Genomic DNA, 25,882 nt, shown 5'->3' with positions numbered 1-25,882 from the left:
TATTGAGATAGAAAAGTTATATACAACATGAACATCTACAAATGATACATTTATTATTATAAATTTGATTTAGTGATTCTGGGACACTTGGTTGGTCTGTTTTGTTAAGCCCACTTTAAATCTACATGCTTAGGGCCTCCCTGGTGGCGCAGCGGTTGAGCGCTGGGTTGTGAAGCTGCCCGCGGCCTCTGCGGTGCTGGTTCGATCCCCGGCTGCTCCCTGGCCACTGGAGGAGGGTCCCGCATGGCACGCAGACCTCTCCTGCCGCCCGCTGCCCCCCTCAGCAGTGTACCTTCAGTCTTTCTGCCTGCTCTGCTCCCTGCTTGTATAAATCAATCAATCAATCTTAAAAAAAAAAATCTACATGCATAACTAGACCAGGACTGTTCCCAGAAGTGTTCCAATATCTGACCCCAGCAGTTTGTTTTTCTGTATTTTAATACCTTTATGATTTTTGTCATTGGAACCATAGTACATATGACAAAATTATAACTGTGAAGACTCTGAAATATTTCTTCCATTAATATGTAGTCTTAAAATATTTATCTTCTCTTCAGAGTATCTCCTTTTTAATTAAACACTTAGTAATCCTTTTGGAAAGGGTCTTGAAGAGTTTTATCAACGTACCCTAGATTAGGCTCATTATGGTGGTGGTAGAGATTAAGTGAATCAGTAGTTTCATTTAGCTCCAAATTTGCATGTTTAAGTGTTAAGCTTGATGCTTTGAATGCCATGCAATGAAACTGGAGCTAGTCTGCCAATAACCTTGTATATGCCAGCTGTATTACTACTCTGCTTCTAGCAATTTTCCAGGTTAGATTCAATGGGTATCATTAGGCTGTAGGTGGATTATTTGTTTTATTTCTCAGCAACATCTGTAATCCAACTTTAGCCGCTATCTTTCATGGACTCCACTGAAAGCTTCCATAGGAAGAAATCTTTTTGCACTTAATACAAATTGATATAGAGGCCAAAATGAAGCCACTAACATATCCTGTAATGTCTTTGTGTCTTCAGTTACTTATAGTGATTAATTGTTCTAACAGTGTGACATTATCATGTAGTTGAGACAGTCTCTTTATCCTTAATTTGGAATTTCCTTACTTTCATTAGTTTATTTCCTAATAGTCTGTTGTTGATTTGACTGATGTTTTGTGACAAGTTCCCCTTCTCTATTTTCCTGTGCTGTTTAACCAATACCAGGTTTTTAGTAGGCCCTTTGGCTAGTTGCCAGATGAAACTGCTCCACCCTGTTTTATCCCACTGAAAACAACCATCATGGAAGTACGGAGTTCCCTTCCTGCCTTGAGGGGAATCTTCATCTCAGCATTCTTTTGGTTGCATGGGCTCTCTTGGTGGAGTCAGTTGGAGGCCTTGGTATCTGCAAGGATGGAAAAAGGATTTGAATGTGTTTGAGCTTCTGGGGTAGTACAAAAACATTTGGGGATAATCTTCAGCTTAGACTTAATTAACTGGCATTTGCTTCCCCCTGTCATTGATGATGATACATAGTGATCTACTTTCATGTTTATGCACTGAGAGCATCCAAATTACCACTGTAAGGTCTGTATTAAATTGATAGACACACTGAAGCATGGAGAGAAAGGGACTTTAAACTCCTCTTGACCTCTTGCAATTTCTCTTTCAGCATTATGCTCAAAATCTGTTTTTCCACTTTATTTTTAACTTTTGGAGTAAACAAAAACACTAATGATGCTTTTATGGAGCTTAATGAGAAGAAAATGTTTCAGGGCTAAAACCATGACAGAAGTTAAGAAACATATATATGAGAAAGAAAAGACCAGAGTAAACTCTGGAATTTTTTTCTTGGCTTAATCGAAAACAAAAAGCAAAATGTTCAGTGCTTGTGTCTCCATTGTTTCTGAAAACATGTCAACAGATAAACTTTGATGTGATACTCTTTTGTGTTCATCTTTGAAGCAGTCAGAAACTCACATCGCTAGTCTCCTCGTCTTTCTTCTTTACCCACCTTCAGTATACATGGAGGATCTTCTCCATGCTAGACTCTGTAGTAGGAGCTGGAGAGAAAACAGGCAAGACACAGTCTCTACCCACAAGGAATATGGGAATATGGGTACATTGGGAAGTGAATGGATAACTGGAATATAGTTTAATAAACTCTATGATGCCATTTTTAAAAAAGGAGGAGGACATATCAATGTCTATGTGATTGCAGAAAGTTTCCCAGAAAAAGTAAGTACAAGGTGAAATTTGAAGACTGAATGAGAATTAACTCTTCACTAGTCTATAGAAGAAAAGGTGGAAGAGCAGTCTGTGTGCTGGAAACAGCATTCCTTAGCATTGTGTGAACTTTGACTTACCGTTGGTAGTTTCACTGATTTGCCTGCTACCTATGAAGACTGAACAGTGTTGTGCGTTTAGGCTTTTTCCCTTTGCAAATAGCAGAATATCGAGGGTAACTGGGAATAAATTTCCCCTCTGGAGATGGGACTGTTTCAGGATTGCTTCATCAAGGACCCAGGTATTTTCCACCCTTCCTCTTTGCCATCCCTGCCAGATTATTGGTAGAATCTCTTCTCATTTTAGGATGGTTGCTGCAACTGCAGGCATGAAAAGCAGTTTCTTTCCTGCATACTTCAGGAAAGAAAACTGTTTTCTTGGATGCTTACTGCCACACTTCCTTTTACTTCTCATTGGTGAGAGTTGTGTCACCTTTTAACTGGTCATTGATAAAGGGAATGGAATTACTATGATTGGTTTCCAGATCAATTAGTATTTATCCCTTGCAGTAGGATGGGAAGGTGATATACCAGAAGAAGTTGAGACTCTCCCAAAAGGAGGAAGAATGGCATGGCTGTTGTATAGGCACAACTACTAAGCAACTGACTCATCTTGAAGGAAAATAAGTCTCTCCCCTGTCTCTATGTCTGTCTGCCTCAACCACTTAGCTTTGTGTTGGCTTCATATTATACTAGCTTTCTTAATTGTGTTTTCTTTGGGAGCTGGGCCCAGCTGTATTAGTAACAAGCAATGTAATTTTGATTAAGGCATTTAACTTTTGTTGGCCTCAGTTTCCTCCACTGTACAATAAAAGCTTTGTATTCCATCTCCAAGACCTCTTTCAACTCTTAATGTTTTAGGGTTCTATGTGACTTTCTTGCTTTCCTTACTTTAAAACCAGACAGACTGAAGTTATCTAGCTGTGTGAATCTAGCAAGTTGCTTCATTGTCTTAGATTTCAGTTTCCTCATTTATAAACTTGGAATAATGTCTAATTTATAAGGTGCGCGGAAACTAAATGATATATGTAAGATATAAAGGATGTAAATGTTCATAACATGATTCATTTACTTTTCTTTTTGACTGAAAGATTTGAGCTGATGTATTGGTTCAGTACAGGGGAGTAATAAATATTATTTAATAGAATTCTTCCAGTGACATTTTATAAGTTAAAATCTGTCTTAATATGCACATCTAGGTGGGGTGTTTAGGTGTGGTGTTTAGAAATTTGCATCAGAAGTGGACACTAAGATAAAACATTTTACTTTTTGCAAAAAATCTGTGGTTCATTTGATGCTGTTTTAATTATCAGACGCCAGCAGGTAGCATTTATGTAATTAAGTCAAATTTTAGGCTATAAAATGTTATTAATTTCCAAGATTTTTTCTTGTTTACCTTTTACTTGGTACTACACTATTCTTTGGATTGTCACAAATAATTAAAAATAAATTAAAAAAATTGAAGTGCCATCGTTTTACTATCTTGCTTAATGTTTGAAAATATAGGATTTCCCCACCGGTTGTAGTCACCGCAGCTCTCCCGCCACCATGGAAGCATCCATAATTTTCCACCATGGTCTATTGTGATTTCTCCCCACATTGTGGGTCTCTTTCTCTCTTCTCCTCCATATGCCTCATATCTGTGGTCAGCTTTCAAGGGTTATAACAAGTAATTAAACTAGAGATGCAATTTATTTCATAGATAGCATTACTTGTGTCAAGGGCACCGGAACATGTTAAAAGCGTATGCCTTTTTCTCAAGATCCTGATTTCTATTAGATTTGGACAGTAAAGTATTTTAAATAAAATATCTTTTAATAAGTAGTTATGAATCTTTGGCCAACAAGTATAGAATTCAGTTTTTAGACTTACAAGAATTCCCTCTAGTTGCACACATCAAATTTAAGTTTCAGGAAATGTTAGAAATAAACCATCACTAGATGGCAGTCTTTCCCTAGTTTTAGATGCTTATACAGCAGGCTAGGTAGGGGAAAGCCATTCTTTGTTCCAGGATAATATTGACTACAAATATTAGATTAACTTCAGTAGTCATATGACCTTTCCAGAATTTAAGAGTAGGTTTTCTTTTTAGCATTTTATATCTTGGTTATATTATATCTTGGATATGTTGGTTACAGTAAGGCGGAGATGTCATTGAAATGCTTATTCAATTTGAATAGGTAGGTAGTGAACTGTAATTGCTTTATTCCTATGGTCAGTGATTTAAAACAAAACTTAAAATCAGTGGTATTTAACCTCTGTGATAACCAGATGGAAACTATGGATCAGTTCCCCTTAAAAATACATGCTTCTGCTTGTACACATATTTATATGTCCACATAAAATCCAGGAATTGTGGATTTCCTGATGCATATTCATGGGACACAAATTCCTGTCCAAAATCCCTGTTTTTAATTCTTTTGAGCTCCCTGTCCAGAAATCCCTATTTTAAATATGTGGCGTTTACATTTTATTCTGTTTAAATTCTCAAGATACCCAGGGGAACCATTTTATTTATTTATTTATTTATTTATTTTTAATAAATTTTATTTTTATATTCCCCATACAATTGCAACCCCCTTATTTTGACCCCAATCCCTCCCCTCCCCGCACCCCACCCCTCATAGAGTGTCTCTGGTTCATGGTTTTTTGTTGATTTTGATTTTCACTTTCTTATAGTTATTCATTTTCCTGGTCCCTTATTTAAGTTTTCTAGATTCCTGCTATGAGTGAGACCATCTGGTATTTTTCTTTTTCTTTCTGGCTTATTTCGCTGAGCATGATCCCTTCCAGCGCCATCCATGTTGCTGCAAATTGCATGTGTTTATCTTTTTTGAATGCTGAGTAATATTCCATGGTGTATATGGACCACATCTTCTTGATCCAGTCATCTATTTTTGGGCATTTGGGTTGTTTCCAAAGCTTAGCTATTGTAAATAGTGCTGCTATAAACATAGGGGTGCAGGTGCTCTTTGGAATTGATGTTTCTGTGTCCTTTGGGCAAATACCTAGGAGTGGAATTGCTGGATCATATGGAAGCTCTATGTTTAATAGGTCCAGAAATCTCCACACAGCTCTCCATAGTGGTTGGACCAGTTTGCACTCCCACCAGCAGTGCAGGAGAGTTCCTTTTTCTCCACATCCTCGCCAACATTTGTTGTTGCTAGTTTTTTTAATATGTGCCATTCTCACTGGTGTAAGATGGTATCTCATTGTCGTTTTGATTTGCATTTCCCTGATGACAAGTGATGTTGAACATTTTTTCATATGCCTGTTGGCCATTTTCATTTCCTCTTCAGAGAAGTTTCTTTTCAGCTCTTCTGCCCATTTTTGACAGGATTATCTTCTTTGTTGTTGTTGAGTCTCATCAGCTCTTTGCAGATTTTTGTGATCAGTCCTTTATCATTAGTGTTGGGTGCAAAAATGTTCTCCCAGTCGGTGGGGTTTCTCTTTGTTTTTGTTATTGTCTCTTTTGCTGTGCAGAAGCTCTTTAATTTGATGTAGTCCCAGCTATTTATCTTTGCCTTCACTAACACTGCTTTGGGTGATGTGTCTGTAAAGATGTCTTTGATGTGCATATCACGTAGTGTTTCGCCTATATTTCCTTCTATGTATTTTATGGTTTCAGGTCTTTTTTTTTTTTTTTTTTTTTTTTTTTTTTTTTATAGAGGCATGCTTTATTTATTTAATTTATTTATTTATTTTGTTTGTTTGTTTATACATGCACTGGGTACAGTCAGAAGCGCGGGAGGGTGAGAGAATTCACCAGATCCAGAGCAGGGAGCAGAGCAGGCAGAAGGACCGAAGTACACTGCTGAGGGGAGCAGCGGGCGGCAGGAGAGGTCTGCGCGCCATGTGGAACCCTCCTCCGGTGGCCTGGGAGCAGCCGGGGATCGAACCGGCTCCGCGGAGGCTGCGGGCAGCTTCGCAACCCAGCGCTCAACCGCTGCGCCACCGGGGAGGCCCTGGTTTCAGGTCTTATGTCTAGTTCTTTAATCCATTTTGAGTTGATTTTTGTGTATGGTGTGAGGTAGTGGTCAAGCTTCATTCTTTTGCATGTAGCGACAGGGGAACCATTTTAAATCTTCTGTGTAATTCACCATCATCATTATTAAATAGATTATTGTAATGATAATAACCCTCAGATAGGAGAAACAGTTGGGGACTAGTGATCAGGATGTGGAGAATTCATTCTGTTTTTGAACTACCTGTTTACATTATTATAAAAGCATGTAATCTTTATGCTATTACTTAATGAACTTGAGGGAGGAAGTACATTGTAGAAATTTAGAGTGAGGCTGATACTTAAGAAGATTTGTAATTGATTGTTTCCTATTTTCTCTTTTGTTAAGGCAACATTAATTTATAACTCTGCATATGATTTAGAGGTATAGGATCACACCCTTTAAGTATGTTACACACCACACCCTCCATCAAGGTATCCATAGTCCTCCACTCCTCCCTACTCTGCTCTTCTCTTCTCCATCCCCCTCTGGTAACCTCAATTCTACAGTCAGATTTCTGGGGTTTGTTATTGGTTTGGTTGTATCTGGTCCTTTATTTTGTTTCTCTATATTCTAAATATAAATGACAACATCTGCTGTTTGTCTTTCTCCTTCTGACTTGTTTTGCATAGCATAATCCCCTCCAGTTCTATCCATGTTGTTATAAATGACAAAAGTTTCTCTGTTTTTTTTCTAGCTAAGTGGTACTCCATTATGTATTTATACCACATCTTTCTAATCCACTCATAGTGGATACTTATGTTGTTTTGAACATAGGAGTGTATACTTCTCTTTGAATTACTGTTTTTGGATTCTTCAAGTAAATACTTAAGAATGGAATTGCTGTATCATACAGTAGGTCTATTTTTAATGTTTTTGGGAATATCCATACTGTTTTCCATAGGGGCTGGACCAATAATGGAAGAGGATTCCTTTTTCTCCAAATCCTTGTCAACACTTGTTTCTTCTGTTCTTTTCAATGTGGGCCATTCTCAGAGTTGTGGAGTGGTATCTCACTGTGGTTTTGATGCCTTTTCCTGATGATAAGTAATAATGAACATTTTTCATGTGCCTGTATGTGTTCTTTGAGAAGTGCCTATTTAGCTCTTCTGCCTATTTTTTGGTTGGGTTATTTATTAGTTGTATAACTTTGAGACCTTGGCAATCAATCCCTTGTTAGATAAATGATAAGCAAACATTTTTTCCCATTTAGTAGATGTCATTTTCTTTCACTTTCTTTCATTGTGCAGAGATTTTTAGTTTGATATAAGCAATTGTTCATATTCTCTTTTATTTCTCTTGCTTTTGGAGACAAATCCACAAAGACATTACTGAAGCCTATGTTATAGAATGTTTTCCCTATGTTTTCTTACAAGTTTTTTTTTTTAATCCATTTTGAGTTAATTTTTGTGTATGGTGTGAGATAGTGGTTTGTTTCTAGAAAATGTTTTTACATATGCCTGTCCAGTTTCTCCAACACCATTTATTTAAGGAGACTTCCTTTTCCTGCAATGTATACTCATGGCTTCTTTTATTTTTCTCATTCTCCAGGTTTGGGAAGTTTACCTTCACTATTTCTTTGAATAAGTTTTATGTTCTCTCTCTCTTCCCCTTCTGGAATACCCATTTTCTTATATTGCCTTTCCTCATATTTCTCTTTCTTCTCCCACTTGGATTCTTTGTATATTTCCATTGTGGAGGTCACAAGGAAGATTGACTATAGATAAGAGCTTGAAATGCTTTCTGCATTGTTATAGGAAAGTGGACAGAGTAGGTGATACAGATTAAGTAGCTTGATTGATCTTAGTGGGAGAGGAGGAAAGGTAGGCCAGTTTTCTTTTTTCTCTTGAGAAGTATATAGTCATGTTAGAGTAAACAGTTGAGGAGAGGCAAAAGTAAGGTTCTTACACATAGTTATTTTAGAGACTAAGAAAAGATTTTTGGAGTGGCAGTGGAGGGGGATAGTTTTGGTAGTATTATGTAGTGTTATTGAGTACCCAGTTTAGATTTTTAGTTCCATAACAAAACTGAATCTACAGCACAGCTATGTAATATTTCTTCAGCAGTTTAGCTTCTTGGTATAGTTATGTAATAATTGGATGGTTGGGTTCATTCAAAATTGAGTTTTTTGAACTCAATTTGGCTAAAAAGGCACAAAGGAGTTTTAATTCAGGCCTTTCATTTCATGAGACCCCCTATGATAAATATCAGTAAGCGTTAAAATATTTTTGAATGAATAAAGAAGCAAAATGTTTGGTTTTCCTAAAACCAAAATTCATCTGACATGAGGACAATATTAACACAATTGGATGACTCTGTGGCTTATGCCCCAGATCTATCTATTTTCCAAATACATTTGCTTCTGGGTTTGTAATTCTGTTTCTATTTGTTAGAAGTAAATCTGGTGTGATCTTTATGCCTTTTTTTTAAAGGTCTGTCTATGATGGTGAGGAACATGGACGATTCATGGAGAAGCTCGAAACTCGCATTCGCAATCATGACCGAGAAATTGAGAAAATGTGCAACTTTCATTACCAGGGTTTTGTGGACTCTATAACTGAACTGCTGAAAGTGAGAGGAGAAGCACAGAAACTCAAAGTAAGGAGACTTTAAGAGGGACTCGTTTCTCCACCCTGTGCTAGGATTTTGATTAGCATTAAAGGAGTGGAATACATTGCAGGTTACATATTTATCGTCATGACTTTTTGTATAGTTAGGAAGGAATTTATATTGAAACATAAATAATTGGGATTATGGCGTTTATCTAAAAGAATGCCCTTTTAAGTTAAAATTTATTTTGGGTAATTACATGTGAATGAGAACCAGTAACAAAATCAGTAAAATTTACTTTTAAACAGAAACTTGGTTTACTTTTCATGTACATCTATCTATTTCCTTGCTAGGTAAAAGCCATCACTGTAAGATGATGGAATTTTAAGATATTTCTATAGAAGTCTTTGTAGCATGGCAACCTAAGCCAAAGGAAAATATCACTGATGGTGTGAGCTGGAATATATTCTACCAGAATATAAGGGTTCTTCTTTAGTATGACAGATTCAAGTTCAGGGAGGAGGGTAGCCATTTTGGTCTGGTCCCTGGCACAGCAAATTCACTTACCTTGGATAACCACTTTGCTTATTGAACTTAAACCTCACTACTTCACTAATCTTCTCTTTTATTTCTAATAATTTGTGTGTAGATTATTTTTTATTTCTTATGTAAATACATGAGCTGTTAAGTAATAAAAAGTTATTTCCTTTCCAGTCTTTATGCTTCTGTTTTCTTTTTCCTTTTACTCTTTCTTCTTTCCCACGTCCCTCTTCCTTCTCTTCCCCCCCCCCTTTTTTTTTGGTCTTATTGGAATTTTAATTAAAATCCCATGGGGAGAACTTGACAGTGAGTGTAAAATTCCTATAAAATATACATTGGTAAGAAAAGCACAGGAACAGTTTTTCTGAGGGGAGAACTAGGCTATCAGATCATAAATTATATTCTAAAGCTATAGTGATTTGAAGTCTAATTTGACTGCAAAGCCTTATCTGAATGAATATGAAGCTATCAAACTTCTTAATACATTTTGTATGTAAAGATGTTTGCATTTTGCTATAGAAATATTAATGGGTTTGGGGGCCTCCCCGGTGGCGCAGCGGTTGAGCGCTGGGTTGCGAAGCTGCCTGCAGCCTCTGCAGCCGGTTCGATCCCCGGCTGCTCCCCGGCCACCGGAGGAGGGTCCCACATGGCGGCAGACCTCTCCTGCCGCCCGCTGCTCCCCTCAGCAGTGTACTTCGGTCCTTCTGCCTGCTCTGCTCCCCGCTCTGGCTCTGGTGAATCCTCTCACCCTCCCACGCTTCTGACTGTACCCAGTGCATGTATAAACCAAACAAACAAACAAATAATAAATAAATAAATAAGACATGCCTCTAGGAAAAAAAAAAAAAAAAAAAAAAAAGAAATATTAATGGGTTTGATTATGAATGTTGTCCTAGTACCTAGTACTGTCTAGTACCTTTGGAAGATATAATGTGATAAACACTTTATACCATATTAGTTTTATAGAATTTCTGAAATTGTGACGTCTGAAGTATGTTGGGTCTCAAGGTTTCAAATAAAGAGTTTATGGACATGTATAACAACTGCCCAACATTTTAAGATATATAGTATTGCCAACACATTTATGCTTCCTCTTGCTCATTGGCCTATATATTTGGAATGCTGAATTTTGGTGGGGGTGTTAAATGGCTTGAAATGGCCAAGAGTATCTGAAATGTATAAAAATAAAGATATGGGCTTCCTGCCAGGAGCTGTTTGTCCTCACCCCGTCATCCCATCTTCCCATCCTCACTTTGGACTGTTCTTTTCTGTGCTTTTCGGATATCTTTATTCCAAACTTCTCAGCTCCCTGGGCCCCTTCTCTGTGATGGGCAGTAGGATGATCTGTCTTTGGTTACTGAAGTAGCCAAGTGGTGGAGTGCTTCCAGGTAGCCCTGAATAGTGCCCGTAATGTTCACCAGTTGCTGATAGCACTTGTAGGTTGGTACTCATCTTTTCCTCTTCTTCCCTTCCAATTGTTTCAGGTTGCAAATTCCTTTAAATTGTTCAGGATGCCCCTGAGGACGAGAGATTACCAACGGAGGGATTTTAGCTACTTAAGTTCCATCCACGTTGAGAGCCTAGCAGTACACCTGGAGGGTCTGGTCTAGGGGAATCCCTAGATTCTGCATTAAAAAACTATGAAATGTAGAGTTTTCTGAACTCTAGAAAAGAGTTTATAAAATGGGAAAGTGTTAACTACTGTCAGTACTATTTTAATCTACAATAATAGGAAATAACACATTCTAGCATGGCCACTTCTTTTGATTCACAGTATATCTGTAGCTTCATGCTCTCTGAATCAAGAGAAGTAGTATCCTAGACGGGCAGTAAAATTTCTTCTTATTGGTTATATAAAATAGTATTGAAATAGTAATTAATCTTTCTTATCAGAACATTGTTTAGGCTTTTATGGGTGTGTTTTAGACTGTAATTTGCATGAATTAATTTTTGTGCAAATTTATCAGTGTGTTTAAAAAAAAAGCTGAAGTGAAATAGTGAAATAGAAAAGGTCAGGGTATTACATGTAGTAAGGGTAAGCACTGGTTCCTGAAAATCTTTCAGGGGTGTGTGTGTGTGTGTGTGTGTGTGAGTGTGTATTCCTGATACTTGTGTACTGGGTTGCAATATACAATGTTTATCTTGCAATCCAAGTTTCAGAAATGGTGTCTTTATAAGGTAACAGATATTCTAAACTGGTAGAGATAATAATGCCGAATTTAGTAGTATTTATGGAAGGTTACATTTGATGAGAACTCCAGTTTAGAATAAAAAATATTATTCTTGCATAAGTGAGGTGAAGGGGAGAGCACTACCATTTAGAGCAACCTACTCCATTTTTTATTTCACATTGCTTGAAAGCTTTTTCTTATATTGAGCTATAATTAATCCTGTTTTCTAGTAACGTTCATTTTTTTGCTTGATTAATACACTTTATTTCTAGGTCTCCACCTTTCTTCCCATAATTCTTGAGGTATTTGAAGGATAGCTGTAGTTCAGTTGTGGTATATGCATTTAGTGTTCAGTATATAGTGTCTCCAAATGAATTTTTTTCTTTTCTTTGAGCTGAAAATTGCTTTCTCTTGTTTTTCATGTGCTATTGCTTTGAGTTCCTCTTCAAGTGTATTCATAGCTCAGTATTCATAGCTTCAGTTTTTCAATAGCCTTCCTAAAATGAGACAGCCGAACATGATTCTCATAGTATGTTCTTAAACTACTATATTCTAGACCAAGGATCAAAAAATTACGTAGTATAGACCAAGTCCAACTTACCTTATATTTTTGTAAATATTTTATTGGAACACAGCAATGTCCATTCAATTACATTATGTTTATAGCTGCATTCTTGCTATAATGGCAGAGTTGATATGTTGCAATATATAGACTATCTGGCCCTTTACAGAAATGGTTTGCTGACCCCATTTTTAGATAATGCTTCGTTAATGTTGTCTTAGTTCACTATTTTGGATAGCTATGTCAACACTCACAGTTCATATTGAGCTTATCCAATAAAACTAAGTGTTTCACATCTGGTGCTATTAAATAAAAAATTAATAAAGAGAATTAAGGGTTTCTTGCTTCTCTGTTTGATACTTTATAAGACTTCCTGAAGAAGGTCAGTTTTCATTTTGTCTTTGAAAGAAGGGTATATGTGATATATATATCACTGTGATATATATATCTGCTGTGAAAATAATAGTCCAGGTATAGTGTATCATTTGGGGCAAAGTTTTCAAATTTATGTTCCTGAAAAACTAGTTTCTTCATATAATCCTTAATAAAAGGGTGTTATGTTAAATGAGTTTGGAAAACACTTTGCATGATTTCCCTTTCTTAGACATTCATGCAACATGTACAATATTAAAGGCTGCAAGATGTCCTGAATAAACTGACCTGTTCAGTGTTAGTTCCCATACATATTGTGTGTGTGTATGTGTGTGTGTGTGAGTGTGTATACTTGTGTGCATATGCAGAGTACCTATTAATATTCTTGATGTTCTCACAGACATAATCAGAAATGCTGGGTTACTGGGTTGCCTTAAAAATGTAAAGAGCAGGGCCTCCCCGGTGGCGCAGCGGTTGAGCGCTGGGTTGCGAAGCTTCCCGCAGCCTCCGCAGTGCCGGTTAGATCCCTGGCTGCTCCCTGGCCACCGGAGGAGGGTCCCACATGGCGCGCAGACCTCTCTTGCTGCCCGCTGCTCCCCTCAGCAGTGTACTTTGGTCCTTCTGCTTGTTCTGCTCCCTGCTCTGGTGAATTCTCTCACCCTCCGTGCTTCTGACTGTACCCAGTGTTTGTATGAATAAATAAAAAATATAATCTTAAAAAAAAAAAGTAAAGAGCAAAAAAAAAATATAAGGAGTGGCACTTATTGGTGAGAGTTAGAAATTATCTTTTAAAGAAAGTTTTAGAATATAATATTGCTCATGTTTTGACATGTCTAATATGATGAGGACATTACTATTCTATGTGCTTAATTTTGTAAGTATTAATGGTGTCTTCAAAAATCATTCTCAAAAAAGGTAGTGCCAGTTCCCTTAAATTATGAACTCTAGATTTTAAGACTTGCTCATGGTCTTGAATACTTGGTAGAGATTAATGTAGAAACATGGGGATATGGAAGTATTAGGAGATATTGAAAATTAATAATACAAAAAGAATGAAGGTAAATATTTTCCAAAATTAAATATTTTCCAAATTTAGGATATTAAGGAAAATTTGACATGAGTTGGAAAGTTCAATTTAAACCTGAGTTTTCCAGGAGTACATTGGTGAAATGAAGAGTACCTATGATAAAATTTTATTTTTCTACGCACTGTAGAGATGGTCAGGTTCTTTGTGGATTATTTTTTTCTATTTTATTTATTTATTTTTTTAAGTAGCTTTTTTTTTTTTTTTTAAAGATTTATTTATTTATTTATACAAGCACTGGGTACAGTCAGAAGCGCGGGAGGGTGAGAGAATTCACCAGAGCCAGAACAGGGAGCAGAGCAGGCAGAAGACCGAAATACACTGCTGAGGGGAGCAGCGGGTGGCAGGAGAGGACTGCGTGCCATTTGGGACCCTCCTCTGGTGGCCGGGGAGCAGCCGGAAATCGAACTAGCGCTGCAGAGGCTGCAGGCAGCTCGCAACCCAGCGCTCAACCGCTGAGGCACCGGGGAGGCCCTATTTTTTTCTATTTTATTTTTCTTTCCTGTACCCCCTTTTTACTTCAGAATTAAAGTGCCATGTTAGTCATTATATTGTTTTAATTGGAATAATCAAAAACAAACATATCTTTCCTAAGTTTTGAATGGCTAAATGTCATACAAATGTCCAGTAGAAAGGTTGTTATTTTAACTCAAGAGAATTCCACTAAAGCAAAATATCATAGACTACTCATGAATATATGAATATGAATACCTATCTTTTTCATTTAAAGCTTTGATCTTATCCAACTGCTATCTAAATGTTTGTTTTTTTATGAGTTTAAATTGTCTTCTCTCCACAGAATCAAGTCACGGATACTAATAGAAAACTCCAACATGAGGGAAAGGAAGTAAGGCCAGTTTACCTTTTGAAAATCTTTTCTGTTTCCAGTTATTTTCTTTTGATGACTGCATTCTTCATTTAGTGACTTTAAGACCATGAAAGTTTGTTGGAGGAACTTGGACATTATTGTTGCTTCTCCTAATATATATCTACATTTAATGAATATAGCCACTAGAACACTTAATGAGAGTGGATGTAGCCTTCCATAGCTATGTTTTAAATCACCTAGGTAGTCATAGAATGACCAGTATTGTTCCGTCTTTCTGGGATGGTCTTTCCCCAATATTTACCTATTTCAGATCCTTAATGAGGTCTTTTCTAACTACCTTATTTGAAATCACAGTCTCACTCTTACCCCTTGCATTCTTTTTTATCTTCCTGCTTGATTTTTCTTCATTGTGACTTTCATTCTCTGATTAAGATTTTTATCTATATATTTGGTTTTGTTTCCCTCCATTAGAAATAAAGCTCCACGAAGTCAGGAATTTTGACTTATTTTATTCATTGCTTTATCCTCTCTTCTTGCCTAAACAGTGATTGGCATTAAGTGGGTGCTCTCTAAGTATCTATTAAAAAAAAATGAATCATTGATTCTATTAATGAAGAAATTTGCCATTTAAACCATCACAGTTTACAAGATTATTTTACATCCATTTTTAAAACTTGATCCTCATAGTGGAGCTATGACAATGTCAGACAGATGTTATTAGTATTTTTTTAATGAGGAAACTAAAACAGAGGATGGTTGCCTAAGTTACTTAGTAATTTGCAAAGTTGGGACTGAAACACACATTTTCTGACTTATAGTCCATTACTGTTATAGTCCATTACTGTTCCCTGTATCATTCATTTTCTTTTCAACTAACACGTAATTATGCTTAATTTAAAAAAAATTTAAAATTAGCTTTTGATTGTTTTATTAGTGGCTTAATCAGGGCCATTCTCTTTTGTTCCTTTTTTCCTGGTATCTAAGCAAATTACATTTTCAGGTATGGGTATGGGATAATCTACTGCTATGCAGAGTATTGTTTTTTGTCTTACCTATTTTAAATTAAGTAGAGAATATAGTTTCTTCTACTTATATTGTGATATGACTTCAGTTGGAAGCCTTTAAAACAGCTTTGGGAAGAAAAGTGAGTTATTCACTGCTAAGCTGGAACTCTTGGAAAAGCCATAACTTCTAAGTCTGTGGTGTATTTGTTGAAATAAAGATTTAGCTGAAGATTATTTTCAAGACTCTTGAAGTCTAGCACTGATGAAAAAAATATAGAATCTTCTCAGAAGATTGATGAAACCATAAATCATGGAGAGTCTGAGGATTTGGAGAAAATCTGTATTTTTTTCTTTTCTCCTGTATAGTCCATGAATTTTAGGATTTCATTTTACTTAGCCTTTCCTAGTATAGAATGTATCTTGGGGAGAAAATGGGAAACCATGCAGGAGTGTTTTACTGGTTGAGAAAAGAAAAGTAGTTCCTTAGTCCACTTGGTAGGTCTTACAGTGAAACTGGAACTTTCTGATGAATTGAACATAAGGTGGAAAAATGTGACAGAAAGCTTTTTATTTACAGCTGTTGGCATAATTCAGTTTTTTTCCCTCTTGCCAAGCTGGTATTAGCAATGGAAGAGCTGAAGCAGTGTCGACTACAACAGAGAAATATTTCTGCCACCGTTGATAAATTAATGCTGTGTCTTCCAGGTGAGGAAGTGGAAATGGAGTAGAATTCTTGATGAAATTCCTTTAGCTTTACTTTGTCTTTCAATTTCTCTAAATGCTTTTGTGTTCTTTTTCCTCATTCTCTTTCAAGTCCTGGAGATGTATAGCAAACTAAGGGACCAGATGAAAACTAAAAGGTAAGATTTTCTACCACATAGTTTTTATTATCTAAAATTTCTGTTACTTAGAATATTTTTAGAGTCCATATTTAGTATAATCTTTCAAAAAATAATTGAGTTCACATTACATCTTCTCTAGCATTTTGTATCTCTTTATTGATTTATCCTGAGCTTTACTCACATATACTAATGGCATGTTGATGCATTTTGTCATGTATTATGTTTAATAAAAATTGCTACTCAACAGTTTTATTTATAGAAGTCTCAGTCTTTTAGTAAAAAAAGCATATAACTGTCAATATTTTAATGATACTTCATTTGAGAAACATGCTTTGGTTTAGTATTGTAAAGAAAAAGTAGTGGTTCTGGTGTAGGGGTGAACCAGTCAGGGTTCTTCATTGAAACATAACTGTGTGTGTGTGTGTGTTTGTGTGTGTGTGTGTTTAGAGATAAATGATTTATTTTGAGGAATTGGCTCACTCGATTATGAAGACTGTTAAATCCAAAATCTGCAGAGTAGGCTATTAGGCTAGACTGTCAGGGAGGAGTAAATATTATAACCTGAATCTAAAGACAGTCAGCTGGCAGAATTCCCACTTCCTTCAGGAAGGTCAGTCTTTTTTCTGTTAAGGCCTTGAATTGATTGAATGAAGCCCACCTACATTTTGGAGGTTAATATTTTTTACTCACAGTCTACTGATTTAAGTGTTAGTAGTCTCATTGAAAAATGCCTTCACAGGAATACCTAGAATAATATCTAGGTACTGGGACCTCTTAGCTACATTAACACACAAACTTAACTGTCATAAGGAACAATATCAAGGTTAAGTTCAGTGAATTCCTCGCCTGTGTTTTTTTTTTTTTTCCCTCTGGTTTTATTTCAGAGGAAACTGGTGACTTTTTGGCTTTCTTCCCCAAACTAGAGTAAGCATACCCATTCTCTGTCTTAGGGTATCCTGCAGGATGATGGGAATACGTGAAGCTGTACAATAAACAGGGCACATCTTCCTGGAATGTTAATTTTACCTAGGTATTGAGGGAAAAAGTCTGAAATTAAAATGTGTTAAATATTGAGGTAATAATAGAAATGTTATGAATAAAAATTCTAAATTCTCAAGAAATTTGATGCTAAGATGTGAGGCATGAACATTTAGAAAAATTTCTTAGGATTATTTCCCAGACTCCCTTTTCTTCAAAAGATATGTTTAAATCAGATACAATAGGTAGAATGATATGAGTTCTACTCAATGAGATATGAAAGTAATTTTATTTCTATGATAACCTTTTTGTAAAGTTCCAAAATTACAGAAAATTCTAGAGAATAAAAAGCACTTGTATCCCAACTACTCTGATTTAATGGATATTCATTTCCTAGTTTTTTTTTTTTTTTTTTTTAGATTTATTTATTTATTTAACTTATTTATTTATTCGTTTATGCAAGCACTGGGTACAGTCAGAAGCGCGGGAGGGTGAGAGAATTCACCAGAGCCAGAGCGGGGAGCAGAGCAGGCAGAAGGACCGAGGCACACTGCTGAGGGGAGCAGCGGGCGGCAGGGGAGGTCTGCACGCCATGTGGGACCCTCCTCCGGTGGCCGGGGAGCAGCCGGGGATTGAACCAGCGCCGTGGAGGCCGCGGGCAGCTTCGCAACCCAGCGCTCAACTGCTGCGCCACCAGGGGAGGCCCCATTTCCTAGTTTTTTGATTCCTATATCTATATATGAATTTTTCTATTTATTAAATAAAAGAAGACATTCACTACCATCCATTATACCCTCTACCTCTCCCATCCTTTTCACCTCTGACAATCATTTTGATTTTCATTGTTCACTAATTTTTATATTTTGTTTTGTCCATTTGCTCATTTTTTAAAATATCACACATATAGGTGAAATTGAATATTTATCATTCTGAGTGTTTTACTTTGTACAACCCCTTCAAGTTCCTTTCATTTTGCTGCAAATGGCAAAATTTCATCTTTCCTTATAGCAGAATAGTATTCTAATGTATATATATGTACCACATCTTCTTTATCCAGTTATTTAATTGGGAACATACTTTGTGTCCATATTTTAGCTATTTTAAATGCTGTTACAGTAAATGTTGTGGCACATATAACTCTCTCTCTCTTTTTTAAAGATTTAAAAAAAAATTATTTATACAAGAGCTGGGGTACAGGCCAGAGGCACAGGAGGGTGAGAGGATTCACCAGAGACAGAGTGGGGAACAGAACAGGCAGACTGACTGAAATACACTGCTGAGGGGAGCAGTGGGTGAGACAGGAGAGGTCTGCCGCTCCATATGGATATCTCCCTGGCCAGCCGGGAATCAAACCCGTGCAGCAGAGGCTTCGGACAGCTTCACAATAATGCTCTCAACCCGCTGCGCCACTGGGGAGGTCCTCACGTATAACTCTTTGACTTGATAATTTTATATTATATGTATAGATACCCAGAAATGGGATTGCTGGATGACATAGCAATTCTATTTTTAGTTTGTGAATAAGGTCCATACTGCTTTCCAAAATGGCTGCACCGATCTACATTCTCACCAGCAGTGAAAAAGGCTTCCTTTTTCTCCATATCCTAACACTTGTTAGCAGTCTTTTTTTTTTTTTTTAATTGAGATAACATTGGTAATAACAGTTAGTGGTCTGCCATCAGTAAACCATTCTCACAAGTGTTAGGTGATATCTAATTGTAGTTATGATTTGCATTTTCTTATTAAGTGATGATGAACACTTTCATGTTTGTTGGCCATCTATATACCCTTTTGGAAAAATGTCTATTCAGATATTCTGCCCATTTTTTATTGTTTTTTTTTTTAATTCTTAAATATGATGAGTTTTTTTAATTCACCTTGGTTAATAACCCCTTATTAAATGTGTGATCAAACTTAATTGGTTTTTGCCAATCTAATAATTGTGAAATGATAGATAATTTTTATTTCTTGGGTTAGGATTGGTTTTTGGACATTTGAATTTTCTTTCATATATTTTACCCTGTGACATGTTCTGTCCTGCCTGAATGACACTCCATTCCAGGCTGCCTTTCTCAAGAATATCTTCCTTATTTTACTTAATCTGTGGTCTCTCCTGCTGTCTAGTTCTTCTGCCCTGCCCCAACCAATGTGGACACTCTCTTATTTAGGTGTTCTTCAGTTTTTTTAAGTAATGTTTATAGTTTTCATATTTATTCCAAAATTGTTCATTATTTTATACTTTTTTAAATGAAAAATTTCAATTTCTAGTCATTTATTACTAGCGTATTAAGTTTTGTATATTTAGCTTGTATTTGGAAATCTTGCTTAAGTCGTTTATTTATTCCAGTATGGTTTTTGTATATTCCATTGATTTTCTATTAGATGCTGTCTTATCTGCATGTCAGACAGTTATATTTCTTTTTTTCCAATTGGATGCTTTCTTTTTGGCTTGTTTTTCTTGTCTTATTGAATTGACCTACAACTGTTGAATTGAAGTAGTGAATAGGAGTGGTGAGAGTGAATATCCTTGCCCTGTTCTTTGATCTTAGGGGGAAAGTATTTACCATTAAGTGAGATGTTAGGTTTGAATTTTTTGCACAAGCTATTTATAAGTTTGAAGGTTTTTCCTTCTTTTTCCAGTTGTTGAAAGTGTCTATTAGGAATGAATATTGTTTTTTTCTAATGCTTTTTTCCCATGTCAGTTGACATTATTATATATTTTTAATTTACTTTTTAATCTATTATTTGGATGAATTATGTTGATTGATTATTGAGTGTTAAGCCAAACTTATATTCATGTAATAAATCCCACTTGGTCTTGGTATATTACCTTTTTTATATGACTTAGAATATGATTTGTTAACTTTTTTGTTAAAGATTTTTATATCTTTGTTCATAAGGAATATTGGTTCATAGTTTTTTTGTAATGTCTTTGATTTTGATATCAGATTAAATGCAGGTCTCAAAGACTGAGTTGGAAAGTATTTTCCCTTTGATTTTATTTTATGGAAGAATTTGTAGTGTTGACCTAATCTTCCTTAAATATTTGGTAAAATCTACCAATGGTGGCTCTTGCACTGGGAGATTTGTTTCTTTCTTAGGATAAGATTTTCAACTGCAAATTTTTTTTTAATTTATTTATTTATTTTTCTTTTAAGTATTTTTTACATCATTTTTCATTTTTGTAGGTTCCATCATTCTATTTTTTTTTATAATAAATTTTATTTTTATATTCCCCCATACAATTGCAAACACCCCATTCTGACCCCAATCCTTCCCCTCCCGCCCCCCACCCCCCAAAAAGTGTCTCTGGTTCATAGTTTTTTGTTGATTTTGATTTTCACTTTCTTATATTCATTTTCCTGGTCCCTTATTTAAGTTTTCTAGATTCCTGCTATGAGTGAGACCATCCGGTATTTTTCTTTTTCTTTTTGGCTTATTTCGCTGAGCATGATCCCTTCCAGCGCCATCCATGTTGCTGCAAATTGCATGTGTTTATCTTTTTTGAATGCTGAGTAATATTCCATGGTGTATATGTACCACATCTTCTTGATCCAGTCATCTATTTTTGGGCATTTGGGTTGTTTCCAAAGCTTAGCTATTGTAAACAGTGCTGCTATAAACATAGGGGTGCAGGTGCTCTTTGGAATTGATGTTTCTTCAACTGCAAATTTAATTCAAAAAATAAATACAGGACTGTGTGCATTTTGTATTTCTTGAGTAAAATTTTGCTTATTTGTGTTTGTCAAGTAATTTGTCTCTTTCATTCAAGTTGTTGAATTTCTTAACAAAAATGTTCACAAAATTCCATATTTTATTTTATTTTATGATTCCTTATTATTTTAATGTGTGCTTTCTTTTTTTTTTTTTAAGATTTATTTATTTGTGCATACAAGAGCTGGGGTACAGACCAGAGACATAGGGGGTGAGAGGACTCACCAGAGACAGAGTGGGGAACAGAACAGGCAGATGTACTGAAATACATTGCTGAGGGGAGCAGTGGGCGAGTCAGGAGAGGTCTGCTGAGCCATGTGGGTTGCTCCCTGGCCGGCCTGGGGATTGAACTCGTGCTGCAGAGGCTTCGGATTGCTCTATGGTGTGGTGCTTAACCCCTTGTGCCATCATGGAGGCCTCAGCGTGTGCTTTCTTTTTCATTGCTTATGTTGATAATTTGTGTCTTACTTTTTCTCTCTCTCTATCCCTGCCTAGCTCTGATTATTCTAGAGAGGTTTATCAAGTATATTAATTTTTCCCAAAAGCACATTTTTATGTTTTATTAATTTATTTCCCTGTTGTTTTTCTTTTGTCTACTTTATTAACTTCTGTTATTATCTTTAGTATTCCCTTTCTCCTGCTCGTGTTTGATTTGCTCTTTTTCTAGCTTTATTTTATATGGTGGACATCTAGTGCCCTGATTTTGCTTCTTTCCTTTTTAATGTCATTAAAGCTGTACCTTTTCCTCTGATTGGTGCTTTACCTGCATTTTACATGTTTTATGATGCTATGTTTTTCCCATTTATTTCAAATATTTTCTAACTTTCCTTGTAATTTTTAAAACTTAATCCACTGGTTGCTTAGAAGTAAATCAATTTCCAAATATTAGGGGACTTTGCAGATTAAAAAATGGTTGCAATTTTAGTTCATTGTTTATAAATATGAAAACTCATGATTTCAGTCTTTCATATTTGTTGAGACTTGTTTTGTGATTTTTTTTTTGGTGAAACTTCCAGCTACATATCAAGATAATGCATATTCTATCATTAAGTATCACATTCTTTAACTGTCATCCAGATATACTTGTTTCACAGAGTTATTCAGGGCTTCTCCATCCTCATAATTTTGTATTTGTCAACCTTTACATAGAAGTGTTGAAATTGTCTTTATGGTTGTAGATTTGCCTATGTATTCTTTCTGTTCTTTCATTTCTTGCTATGTATTTTGAAACTCTCATTATATACATTAAGCATTGTTATTATATACTTGACAAATTACTTATTATTAAAGTTTCCTCTTTTTCTTTGTTAAGGTTTTGCTTTCTGTAATCTGTGATGTTTGATATTAACATAGCCACTGCTGCTTTCTTTTTGTTTACATCGGTTATTTTAAAATAGCTTTTTTCCTCTCTAAAATATTTAACAGTTTTATGGAGATACAATTAATATATCACTCAATTCATCCACTTATTTTACTTATTTTTTAATTGAAGTAACATCACATTATAAAATTATATAAGATTCAGGTATGTATCATTAACAATCAACAATTGTGTATATGCTATATTCAGTTCACTACTTAAAGCCCAATTCTGACATGTAACATGCAGTTTACCCCTTTTACTTAATTTACCCATTCCTTTCCCCCCTTTACTTCTTGTAACCATGAATTGGTGTTAATAGTCTAAAAGTTTATTTTTGTTATATTTAGTTCATCTGTTTGTTTAGTTCTCTATATTTGACATATGAGTGAAATCATACGGTGTTTGTCTTTCTCTGTCTGACTTATTTCACTAGCACAATATTGTCTAGTACAATCCAGACTGTTGCAAAAGGATTAATTTTTGGTTTTTATAACTGTGTAGTATTCTATTATGTATGTATATGTCATCTTCTTTATCCAATCATCTGTCTGTCAATGGGCATTTAGGATGTTTCTCCCACTTGGTTTGTAAATAATGTTGAAATAAATGTGTGTGTGTGTATATATATATATATATATATATATATATATATGTATCTTTTAAGAAAACTCTTTAGGGTTTTTGTATTTTTCTGATAAATATCTAGAAGTGGATTGTATGGAATTTCTATTTTTAATATTTGAGGAATCTCCTTACTGTTTTCTATAATGGTTGCACCAATTTATATAATGGTTGCACCAACAGTGCACATCCTCTAATACTTGTTTCTTGTCTTTTGGATAGTAGCCACTTTCGTAGGAGTGAGTGTTATCTCATTGTTTTGATTTGAGTTTCCTTAGATGATGAATTTTTTCACTGCTTGTTGGCTCTCTGTATGTCTTCTTTGGAGAAATCTCTGTTCCAATCTTCTTCCCGCTTTTTCTTTTTCTTTTTAAATTTATTTTGGCCTTTAAAATTCAGTTTTTCTTAAAATGAAGAAACATTGGTTTTCAACACTGTATATGACTTATGGAAATAAGTTCACATCTCAGATACATGTCGCCATACCACACCCACCACCAAAGCACCCATATCCCTTTACCATAGATCATCAGGCCTTGTCCCCCTTTGTTCTCACCCTACCTCCCCTCTCCCACTAGTAGCCTCAGTTCTGCGGATATATTTCTAGGGTTTGTTTTGTTTTAGTTTTGTCAATTCTTTTGTTTCTCTATATCCCACATATGAGTGAAATCATCTGCTATTTGTCTTTCTCCTTCAGACCCATTCTACTTAGCATAATCCCCCCCCCCCCCCCGATTCCATCTATGTTGTTGCAAATACTGCCCACTTTTAAATTGTTTTCTTTTTATTTTTTAAGTTTTATGAAGCTCTTTGTATGTTTTTAATATTACCCCTTGTTGGACATATGACATGCAAATGACTTTTCTCAATTCATCTATTTAAAATGTACAATTCAGTGGCTTTAGTGTATTTACAGAGTTGTGCAACCATTACCATAATCGGTTTTAGAATGTTTTCATCTTCCCTAAGTAAACTCTGAACTCTTTAGCCTTTACCACCTTATCCAATTCTGTCAGCTGCCCCTCCTTGCTGAATACCATATTTACTTTATGGCTGTGTAAATTTTCCTGTTCTAGACAATTCATATTAATGGAATCTACTACAATATGTAGTTTTTTGTGAATGATTTCTTTCATTTATTATTCTTTTATTTTTATTTTTTATTTTCTTACATCATTCTTTCCCTTCAGGTATAGACCCCATAGTTCTCCCATCACCATAGAACCCATGAACCATCACCATAATCCCTTGTGTTCTTCCCTTCCCTCTTTTGACTCCTCTACCTCCTATTTCCTCACTATTTGCTTCAAATCTATGGTCAGCTTGCAAGTTTTATCTTTTTCTTGACTCTTTGTTTGGTTTTCCTATATTCCACCTATAAGTGAAACCATTCACTATTTTTCTTTTTCCTTTTGTCTATCTGTTTTATTTCTAATTTGTTTATTTCTAATTGGCTTTTTTTTTTTTTTTTTTTTTAGTTCTGCGAAATGCACGGTTAGGTTGTTTCTTTGGGCTCTTGTTTCTTTTTTTTTTTAAATAGATTTTTTTTAAAGATTTTTTTTATTTATTTATACAAGAACTGGGGTACCGGTCAGAGGCATGAGAGTGTGAGAGAATTCACCAGAGACAGACCAGGGAGCAGAACAGGCAGACGGATTGAAGACACTGTTGAAGGGAGCAATGGGCAAGGCAGGAGAGGTCTGCTGCGCCATGTGGGTTTCTCCCTGGTGGTCCGGGAGTCGAACCCGCGCTGCAGAGGCTGTGGACAGCTTCACAGCACTGCGCTCAACCTGCTGTGCCACCAGGGAGGCCCTCTTTCTTGTTTCTTGATTTTTCCTCTTACTACTGCTTTAGCTGTGTCCTGTAATTTCTGGAAGGTTGTATCCTCACTATCATTTTGTCTTAGTATTTTTTAATTTCTTCTTTGATATCCTCATTAATCCAGTGGTCTTTCAGTAGTGTGTTGTTTAGTCTCCATGTAATGGGGTGGGCTTCTTGATTTCTAGTTTGATATCTCTATGGTGAGAGAAGATATGTGTGTGATTTCAATCTTCATGTACTTGTTGATGTTTGCCTTGTGACCCCAAATGTGGTAGATCCTGGAGAATGATGCATGTATACTTGAGAAAAATGTGTATTTAGTTTCTTGGGGGTGCAGTGTTTTGTAGATATCTGTAAGGCCCCTATGGTCTAGATATTTATTTAGGACTATCATGCCCTTGATTTTTTTTGTTTCATTGATCTGTCCATTGGTGAGAATGGGGTGTTGAAGTCTCCTACCACATATACTTTATTTAATATCTGTTTTCAGAGATGATAGTAATTGTCTAATGTATTTTGGTTCTCTTTCATTTGGTGAGTATATATTGATGAGTGTTAAGTCTTCCTGGTGTATTGTCCCTGTCATCATTATATAGTGTCCATTTATGTCTCTTGTCACCTTTTTTAGTGTGAAGTCTATTTTACTTTATGTAAGTATGACTTTCCACACCTTCTTTTGAGGGCCATTTGTTTGTAGAATTGCTTTCCAACCCTTTACTTTTAATCTATGTTTATCTTTTGTAGTTAAATGTATTTCCTGGAGACAGCAGAGGTTGGATTTTGTTTTTTAACTGTCCTGCTACTCTGTGTCTTTTTATTGATGTGCTTAGTCCATTTACATTTAGAGTTAATATTGATACATTGGCGTCTGTATTTGCCATTTTGTTTGTCTTGTTGTGATTATATTCCTTGCCTTATTCTGTCATTCATTCCTCCATTGGTTTTGGTTTTAGGATTTCTTGTATTTTTTGGAGTGGGAGTTTAGTAGTAATGAATTTCTGGAGATTCCTATTGTCTGAGAAGGTCCTTATTTCTCCTTCATAGAGGAAGGAGAGCTTTGTGGGGTAAAGTATTCTTGGTTGGCATTTGTTGACTTGACTTGGAGTTTGTTGAATATTTCTTGCCCGTAATGTTTCTTCGGAGAAGTCTGATGTCAGCCTGATTGG

The 25,882-nt window shown here is 35.7% G+C and overlaps 1 protein-coding gene across 4 annotated transcripts in view; it reads left to right on the top strand.

The window, feature by feature from the left end:
- The window catches only part of EXOC6B (exocyst complex component 6B), a 586,102-nt gene that overhangs the window by 70,994 nt on the left and 489,226 nt on the right, over nt 1–25,882 (top strand). For all 4 annotated transcript variants that reach the window (XM_054701727.1, XM_054701728.1, XM_054701726.1 and 1 more), the window contains 4 exons: nt 8,698–8,863; nt 14,344–14,391; nt 15,992–16,082; nt 16,192–16,237. In XM_054701727.1, coding sequence (XP_054557702.1) covers nt 8,732–8,863; nt 14,344–14,391; nt 15,992–16,082; nt 16,192–16,237 — 317 coding nt within the window. In that variant the 5' untranslated portion in view covers nt 8,698–8,731. The remainder of the gene's footprint in view (nt 1–8,697; nt 8,864–14,343; nt 14,392–15,991; nt 16,083–16,191; nt 16,238–25,882) is intronic.

The sequence above is a fragment of the Talpa occidentalis genome, unplaced genomic scaffold (genome assembly GCF_014898055.3).
Source record: "Talpa occidentalis isolate TD23 unplaced genomic scaffold, MPIMG_talOcc4v2.1 talOcc4.5, whole genome shotgun sequence".
Classification (NCBI taxonomy): Eukaryota; Metazoa; Chordata; class Mammalia; order Eulipotyphla; family Talpidae; genus Talpa; species Talpa occidentalis.
The sequence above is the reverse complement of the archived record's forward strand: the minus strand, read 5'-3'. Positions and strand labels throughout refer to the sequence as shown.